The 9,564-nt window shown below is 44.3% G+C and overlaps 1 protein-coding gene across 3 annotated transcripts in view; it reads left to right on the top strand.

Annotated features, from left to right (window-relative positions):
- The first annotated feature begins 7,572 nt into the window (after positions 1–7,572).
- LOC149318981 (uncharacterized) overlaps positions 7,573–9,564 on the top strand; it is a 37,675-nt gene continuing 35,683 nt past the window's right edge. Inside the window, exons 1-2 of one of the 3 annotated variants that reach the window (XM_089510859.1) lie at positions 7,573–7,743; positions 7,839–7,992. In XM_089510859.1, the coding sequence (XP_089366985.1) occupies positions 7,926–7,992 (67 nt within the window). In that variant the 5' untranslated portion in view covers positions 7,573–7,743; positions 7,839–7,925. Of the gene's footprint in view, positions 7,744–7,775; positions 7,993–9,564 lie in introns of those variants that run through there. The other 2 variants (XM_089510860.1, XM_089510858.1) reach the window with 2 other exon arrangements.

The following is a 9,564-nucleotide window of genomic DNA, read 5'->3' as shown; positions in this document are numbered from 1 at the left end:
ACTGGATCAATTTCAGTCTGTAAGTACTGATGACGTGGACAAGCTCCTTGGTAGAGTGAGGAAAACAACTTACCCTCTCGACCCTTGCTCTTTGTGGCTGGCCATCCAGTGGGGAGATGCCTTGAGGGTGTTCTTAAGAGGGACATCATCAATGCATCCCTTAGGGAGGGTCATGTTCCATCCTGTTTGAAGGAAGCGGCGGTTCGGCCACTCCTGAAATAAACTTCCCTTGACCCCCTGGATATGAAGAACTACAGGCCAGTCTCTTTACTACCATTTTTGAGCAAGGTGATCGAGAGGGCGGTTGCTCTTCAACTCCAAGCTGTCCTGGAGGAAACCGATTATCTTGATCCATTTCAAACTGGCTTTAGGACGGGATTTGGGGTGCAGACTGCCATGGTCGCCTTAGCTGATGACCTTCGTCTGGGCATCGACAGGGGTAGTGTGACCCTGCTGGTGCTACTAGACCTCTCAGCGGCATTTGACACTATAGATCATGACATCCTCTTGCATCGCCTGAGAGGGTTAGGAATAGGAGACACTGCACTCCAGTGGTTCCATTCCTTCCTCTCAGGCAGATTCCAGAGGGTGGTGCTCGGGGATAGTTGCTCAGCAAGGAAGAAGCTTAATTGTGGCATCCCACAAGGCACCATCCTGTCCCCGATGCTTTTCAACACTTACATGAAGCCGCCGGGAGAAATCATCCGGAGGTATGGGGGGCGGGGTGTTAACAGTACGCTGATGACACCCAGATATACTTCTCCACGTCTCGGTCTTCAGCTTTGACTTCAGATGGCGTCTTGCCTCTCAATGACTGTCTTAAGGTAGTAATGGATTGGATGAGGGAAAACAAATTGAAGCTGAATCCAGACAAAACGGAGGTACTTACAGAATCGGCTCCGAACCCAGGTATTGGGATGCAACCTCCAGTCCTAGAAGGGGTCACACTCTCCTCAAAGGACTGTGTTCACAATCTGGGGGTGCTCCTAGACTTGTCGCTTCACATGACAAATTAGGTGAATGTGACGGTTAGGAGCACCTGTTACCAGCTTTGGCTGATACGCCAGCTCCGCCCTTCCCTGGAAGTCAGGGACCTTGAGACTGTAGTACATGTGCTGGTAACCTCACGCCTTGATTTCTGCAATGCACTCTACATAGGGCTACCCTCGTGCTTGGTCCAGAAACTTCAATTAGTTCAGAACATGGTAGCCAGATTGGTCTCCGGTACATCCAGAAGAGACCATATAACACCGATCTTAAGATCACTCCACTGGCTGCCCATCAGTTTCTGGGCCCAGTACAAAGGGTTGGTTATTAGTTTTAAAGCCCTAAATGGCTTGGGTCCAACCTTTCTTTGGGACCACCTCCTTCCATATAATCCTCCCCGCACACGTAGATCCTCAGGGAAAAATCTGTTTATGACCTGCCAGAGGACCTTTTCACCTGTAGCTCCCAGATTGGGGAATGGCCTGCCGGACGAGATCCGTCGTATTACGACTCTAAACAGCTTTAAAAAAAAAGCTATAAAGACGGATCTCGTCCGGCAGGCCTTTCTTGAATAGTTCTCCGGCTATATCTAATTGCTGACCTCTGACTTCACCACAGTTATTGTATTGTTTTAAAGTATGTTTTATGTTTTAAATTCTACATTGTTTAATTGTATTTTAAGGGGGGTGGGTGGGTTGAGGGTTTGGATTGTATATTTTTAATCTTGTAAGCCGCCTAGATTGCATTTTGTAGAGAGGCGGGATATAAATAAATTTTATTATTGTTGTTATTATTATTAGTCGTGACCCACAGGTTGAGAACCGCTTGCACACAATTCTCTGTGTTGTTGCTTGGTCTACTCAAGATACTTAGTTGTTGTATGCCTTCAAGTCATTTCGATGTATGGCAACACTAAGGCAAACCTGAGCTTTATCACACTAGCAAGATCCCATGGGAAAACAGGATTTAAACGAGACTTAAATTCGAATTTAAACAGAACCCGCAAATTTGGGAAGTTTATCACACTGAATTGCTGCTAAAGTGAAATGACATGAAGTTAAACCAAAGTTAAAGCAGAGAAAAATGCCACCTTTTTACTTTTGGAATTTCTGAAAGTAAAAATCTTCCGTTTTTCTCAGGTTTAACGTTGGTTTAACTTTGTGTTATTTCATGTTAACAGCGACGTCCTGCTCTCTCCCTTCGCATTTCCAGATTTTCTCTAATTTAACTCTCGTTTAAATCCCATTTTCCCATGGGCTCTTACTAGTCTGATAAACTCTATGGTATTCTTGGCAAGACTTACTCAGAGGAAGTTTGCCATTGCCTTCCCCTGAGACTGAGAGAGTGTGACTTGCCCAAGGTCACCCAGTGGGTTTCATGGCTGAACAGGGAATCAAGCCCTGGTCTCCAGAGTTGTAGTCCAACACTCAAACCACTAGCCATGCTGGCTTTGTACCAAATATATTACCATAGTACAGATAATGGGCTCATTTCCACTGGAGAAATAACCCGCATCCTGATTCAGTTCTACTTCACCAAACAAATCGTTTCCAAAAGGCCCCTCGTTCCCACTATGAAAAGGGGGGCTGTTTGGAATCGATTTTTCCAACTGGCACACTTGTTGGGAAGATGGAGCTGCCCTTCAGCCATTCCCCACCCCCATCCCTTCGGGAGGTCCCAACTGGACCCTCTTTCGCTCTCTTCTTTCTCTCCCCCATCCTCTTCTCTAATGTGTCCCAGCCAGGGCAAAAAATCTAGGACCCTTCTTTTTTTTAAAAAAACCCAAAATTAAACTAATGGCAAAATCGATAGTTTGGCAGACCATACTACCGATTTTGCGATTAGTTTTCTTTTGGTTGATTAAAAAAAGGATCCCCCATCCTCCTTCTCCTCCTTGTCCTCCTCCCAGCTCCCTTCCTTTCTACCGTCCTGCTTTCCTTCCCACTGCCAGGGCTGCCAGGCCTCTGTGGCTTCTCCGGGGCCAGCGGGGCCCCCAGCGCTGCTGCCTGGCCTCCACCGCTTCTCCCAGGACCAGTGGCACTTGCGGGGCTTCCGGTGTTGCTGCTGCGCTGCCTCCACTTTCCCGGTGCTGCGCTGGAAGCGCTGCTGGCCCCAGGAGAATCAGCGGAGGTCCAGCAGCAGCGCTGGCAGCGGGAAGGAAAGCAGGAAGGTAGGAAGGAAGGGAGCCAGGAGAAGGACAAGGAGGAGAAGGAGGATGGGGGATTCTTTTTTTAAAAAAAAACATTTAAAAAGTAATCGCAAAATCGGTAGAATGGTCTGCTGATCTATCAATTCTGGGATTAGTTTTATTTTGTTTTGTTTTTTAAAAGGACATGGCAGCAGTAGGTATGTGTGTGACATCTCTGGGGATGGCTCATACACACCCCTCTGCCATTTTCCCCTCCCATCCCCTCTGAAAGAATCGATCCCGATCTGGCGTTCCCATTTACTGGACATGGGTCGGGATCAATTTTTAGCAAAAGAACCGCAAAAGAACTACTACCTAAATACCCCGAGCTTTTAGCATTTGCTCCGGGTTTTTCCCACTGGAATCGATCAAATGAGGGTCAGAATTGATTTCCAGTGGGAATGAGAAGCCTAAAGCTCTAATCAGGATTCGAAGGTTTTGGTAGTGTGAATGAGCCCAATATAAACAGTAGTTCTTTGGACTGTTTCCAGGAGGAGGCAGTAGACACATAGTTTTTGTGACACTGTCAAAACTGCATAGCTCTGGGCTGATTCAGAATGTAACACAGTGGAGATTCCTCTCTTTATCTTACTCACGTACATTTGGATATTCAAACGCATATTCAGAGTTATTTCTAGCTGTTACACAAGGCTCAAAATCCTGAAACCTTTTAAATATTTTCCCCTGCAGGATATACAGGGAATTACAGTAGATACAACACTTGTAACTGAGGTGACTTAAGATAATATTAGAAAGGTATCCATCCAAGGGTTCTTAAAAAATTAGGTCTGTTTAACTTAGATCCAAAGCACACTGCAGAAATAATCCAGTTTGAAACCACTTTAACTCAACGCGAGGAAATTCAGGGAACGGTAATTTTCTGAGACATTTAGCATTCTCTGTCACAGAACTGTGGTGCCACAGTAAACTACAATTCCCTAGCACTGAGCCAGGGCAGTTAACGCAGTCTCAAACTGGATCATTTCTGCAGTGTGTTTTGGATCTTAGTATATGTATGTATGTAAGTATGTAAGTAGGTGAGAAGTAGGTAAGAAGCAAAGATAAAGATAGAATGAAGAAGCATCATTAAAGTGAGAAGCATTATTAAAGAAAAAATGTTCAAACCTATAGAAAACCAAGTCTTGGCAAAAAATAATCAACAGGGCTTTTGCTAGGTCCTTCTTACTAATGTCTTACAGGAGGGGTGAGCAAAGTGTGGTCCAAGGACAGCATGTCTCCAAGGGCCATTTTTGTGTCTCAGCTTCCCCCCCCCTCCAGATATTTCTTTCATTTTGTTTTGCTCCAGAATGTTCTCAAATGAACCTGATACCCAGTGGACATATGAACCACATTTAACACCCCCCCCCCGGACCCTGTGGCTTCTCCAGGGCTGGTGGGGCCTCCAGCGCTGCTGCCGGGCCTCCACCACTTCTCCCAGGGCCAGTGGCACTTGCGGGGCTTCCGGTGCTGCTGCCGGGCCTCTGCCGCTTCTTCCAGGGCTGGCAGGGCTTGTGTGGCTTCCAGCGTTGCTGCCGCGCTGCCTCCACTTGCCTGGTGCTGCGCCCGAAGCCCCGCAAGCGCCAGCCCCAGGAGAAGCAGCGGAGGTCCAGAAAAGAGATTTGGGAATCATGGTCAACAGGGCAGGAAAATACTGGTCCTGTGTCTTAGTATGTCATCTTAGGGGGCATTCACACCTACTTTTTTGTACTGAGGAGAGCCGGATCTCCTTGGTGATGCAATACCAGATTGGTGTTCCCACTACATTTTCTCTTCCCGAATCTCTCCATGGCATTTTAACCTTGCTACTATTTACACTTGCCATCGGAGAAAAATTGAAATGCACAGATAAAGAATGGGTGACACCTGGCTGAATGAGACTACATTTGAAAGGGATCTGAGAGTCCAAGTAGCCCACAAATTGAACATGAGTCAACAGTGTGATGCAGCAGCTAAAAAGGCCAATGCGATTTTAGGCTGCATCAATAGAAGTATAGTGTCTAGATCAAGGGAAGTAATAGTGCCACTCTATTCTGCTCTGGTCAGGCCCCACCTGGAATATTGTGTTCAGTTCTGGGCACCACAATTTAAAAAGGATGTGGAGAAACTGGAGTGTGCCCAAAGGAGGGTGACTAAAATGGTGAAAGGTCTGGAAACCATGCCTTAAGACTTAGGGAGCTGGGTATGTTTAGCATGGACAAGAGACAGTTAAAAGGTGATATGATAGCCCTGTTTGGGTAATTGAAGGGATGTCATATTGAGGTTGGAGGAAGTTTGTTTTCTGCTACTGCAGAGAACAGGACATGGAGCAATGGATGCAAGCTCCAGGAAAAGAGATTCCACCTCAACATTAGAAGGAACTTCCTGACAGTAATGGCTGTTTGACAGTGGAATGCACTCCCTCAGAGAGTGGTGGAGTCTCCTTCTTTGGAGGTCTTAAGGAGAGGCTGAATGGCCATCTGTCAGGGATGCTTTGATTGAAATTTCCTGCATGACAGGAGGTAGGACTGGATGGCCCTTGTGGTCTCTTCCAACTCTATTCTATGATTCCGCTCACCAATGCCTTACAAAAGAGAATGGGGATGAACAAGCCTGGCCGCTGCCACTGCTGCTGCCATTGCCACCACCATTAGCATCTCTACTTCATTGTTTTGTTATTGCGTATTATATAGATGTACATAAGTAAATGTTTATATTTTTAATTGAATATAAGTAATTAGAAAATATAATAATGTGCTGCTTTCTGCACTGTATGGCCTGTTACAGACTGCCCAAATAAAGCTGCTTCGAGTCTCTTTGGAGGTATGCTATTTAAATGAGGCATGGGCCCTAAGAGTCCGGAGGTTGCGCCAAAGCCACACTCCATTCCTAAGCACTGGAGTGCAGCTTTGGTGCAGCTTCTGGATTCTTAGTGTGCATGCATCATTTAAACAGCATACCTCCAAAGAGACCCGAAGCAGCTTTATTTTGGCAATCTGTAACAGGCCTATGTATGTTTTATGTGTTCCTTGAACAGCAATTGTGCAACCTGCAGGCTGCTTGCAGCTATTTGGGGCTTTGGTGTGGCCCTTTTGTCTCCACTAAGACCCTCAAAGCCACCAGCACCTTCTAAAAATTAAGTCCCTCTAAACAATTTTTGGACACAAAAGGCTGAAACCTATCTGAAACTTTCAGCAAAGGGGTTTTCTTGGGGATGCATTAACAGACTGATCCATTTCACAACCCTAGTAATGCTTTCATCACTTCTCTAAATGTAGAGTGGGCACAATGATCAATCAAACCAGCTGATGAATAATATAAGCTAGCTTGTTTTCTGCTGCTCCAGAGACTAGGACTCGGAACAATGATGCAAGCTCCAGGAAAAGAGATTCCACCTGAACATTCAGAGGAACTTCCTGACAGTAAGGGCTGTTCGACAGTAGAACACATTCCCTTGGAATGTAGTGGAGTCTCCCTTCTTGGAGGTCTTTAAACAGAGGCTCAATGGCCATCTGTCGGGGATGCTTTGATTGACAGTTCTTGCATGGTAGGGGGTTGGACTGGATGGTCCTTGTGGTCTCTTCCAACTCTATGATTCTATGATAATATTATATAATATATTCCTTTAAGTGATAGGATTGGGGTATGTGCATGAGTCACTGTGTGTATTAGCCTGATTCTTGCTGCCACTTTGTAACTTCCAGCGTGAAAGGTTCATTTTTTAAAATAATTATATTTTGAATTGACTTTAACGGGGATCTTGAATGCTACAGGGCCCCGCTTTTGACCTCCCAGCCTCATTTCCCGCACCTCTGAGTTCCTCACCATCATCTCTTGCTGTCTTTATTCTGATGTGGACAGAGAAGAGAAGAGGATGGGTGAGAAATCCTCAGCCTTTCCTTTCTGCTGTTGAGCTCAGGCAGGAAAGGGACCTACGTGCATTTATAGATGGATTGCTTTAGTGAGATATATCTTTGATTTTATTTTTTACAAGCCACCCTGATTCTCTTTTTAAAAATATATTGTAAGGCAGAGATCTAACTATGTAAAGCTGCAGTCTGATCACTAAATTGTCTAACCATTTACCTGAGAGTAAGTCCCACTGAAGCCAATAGGGCTTACTTCTGATTTCAGCAGATATGTATAGGATAATGGTGTAAATGTTGCAGGTTCCTATTGTTGAATCATTTGCTGTACAGTAGGATCATACAATGAAACAGGAATCAGAAACAGGAAAGCAAGAATGAAAAAACAACATTCCATCCTGTTCCTTCCCTGTGTAAATCTTACTGAAATCTAAAAGCAAAAAAACAGAACCTGACATTATGCAAGCACATTGGTATCTTATTTTCACAGGAGAGCATTAAGGTAGTCCAAACCCCTCCAGTCATCTTGACTTATCAGCTAAGGGAGATGCATTCCACAGGGCTGCTCCCTTTTAAAGTCACAGCTGGCTGCCTGCCTAGTTGCAATTCTGCAGCCTCCAGAAGAACAGCTCTCTGGCAGCAGTAGCTTCTGCAATGAGCATTAAGTTTTGTGAGCCATGGTACCTGTCTCCATTGCTTTGCAACTTGGATGAGAAGACAAAACATGTGAGTTTCTTCTCTCTTCCATTGTCTTTGGGAAACCTGGGAAACTTTGGGAATGTTAAAGACCATTCCACTTCACTCTGTGCTTTATCCTCAAGGAGCTCCCTCTAGCAGCATGATTCTGAAGACGTTGCTACATGTCACTGATGAACTTTAATTCATAAGCCTGCTCTTCCACCAGCCAGATGTTTAGACGATCCAGGATGTTCAGTTGGCACCAGTCATTCACAATCAGTGTCCCATGGAAAAAAGGTAAGTGGCTGAAATACATAGAAACATCCCATACATCTCATGCAGCTCTTGAAGATCTGTGATGGTTTTGTTAGCAAGTTAGGACCGTTGCAGACATAATATAGCATTTCAGGCAGTATCTTTGATACTGAAGCAATGTTATAGCATGTTATAGGATGTTATAGTATGTTTGCAAATTAAGAATGGAACAGACATAGCCCTATTGCACAAATTTCAGGGCACCAAGAACTGTTTCTAATGTTTTGAGGCACTAATTTTATGATTAGACCAGCTTGAATCCCAGGAAATCTGAAGCTCTTTGGTAAAGACTAAAATGATTCCTTTATTCAGTTTGTAGTCTATTGCAATAGTGGTATTTTCTATGTTTATCAGGGCAAAATGGTACAATCTATGCCTGATTAATATATATTCCTAATTTGAAGCAAAATTTCTAAAACTTTTAGCAATACAGGTACACTTTTGTTCTGAATTAGAATTGGAAAAAACTTGTACTCTTATATTGAGAAAGAATTTCTCTTTATCAGTCAGGGTAAACATTTATTGCCTTATTTGGCCCACCTTTGATGTTTCCACAGGGATCGGTGAATGTAGTTCCCCCCACAGAAACACATACTGGAAGGAAGGAAGCCTGGAGCAATGACTCTATAAGAAATGCAACAGGCATCTTCTGAACTTTGTTTTGTTTCTTCATTAAGATAAAACGTCTGCATAAGAAGTGATTGTATGCCATACATGGTGCCAAGATGTGGCAGAATATCCACTCTCTACCTTGAACTAAAAGCAGATTGGGAGTAGAGGACAGAGATGCAAATCATGCAGAGAGACATAGAACTATAATTATTAGCTTATTTTTCATGGAAACCTAGAAGAGCTCTCATAGCCGTACTTAGTTATTGTTACCCCGGGGTACCTTGTATGTGTTTCTGTGTGTACCTTCAAGTCACTTGTTGACTTATGTTGGTCAGGTACATTTGTCTTGAATGTACAGTCGCCCCTCCAAGTCTGTGGACTTGAAATCCACAGACTTGAAAATACGTGGAGGGGTGACCGCCATTAACCTCTATGTGCCATGTGCTCTGCATACATACGCCCCATTCAAACCTATGGGGTTTGAATATGAGTGCGATTTTGAACGCACCAGGGGGGGCATCAGAAATCTCCATGATCCTCCGTGAGTTCCAAGGGGCAACTATAATTCAAAACCTTGCCTGCATACCCTACCCCTACAGCTCACTGAATGAAAAGCATTGTCTCAACTGCACTTCACTGTGCCTTTGAGATTTTTATGGCACCCATTTTTGCAAATGAGTTCAGAACAACCATTTTGAACATTTATAATGGATTCACAGAATTTTGTGGCAAGTGAAATGTTTAGATAGTTTATTCCTCCCCACAGCTTGCCCAAGTTGGATTGTCTGCTTATCACTTCAGAGATGCATTCTCTAGCCACTGACTTTTCTGACCACACAGCAGCAAAAGACAAGGTCAATGAACACTGCTGTTTGGGGACAGTTCAGGTTTAAGAACTTTCCATAGAACCATGCTTAATGTTGGACTCTGATCACAGAGACT

Source organism: Sceloporus occidentalis, unplaced genomic scaffold (assembly GCF_023333645.1).
Source record: "Sceloporus occidentalis isolate IW3139 unplaced genomic scaffold, rSceOcc1.0.p SCAF_2, whole genome shotgun sequence".
NCBI lineage: Eukaryota > Metazoa > Chordata > Lepidosauria > Squamata > Phrynosomatidae > Sceloporus > Sceloporus occidentalis.
The sequence above is the reverse complement of the archived record's forward strand: the minus strand, read 5'-3'. Positions and strand labels throughout refer to the sequence as shown.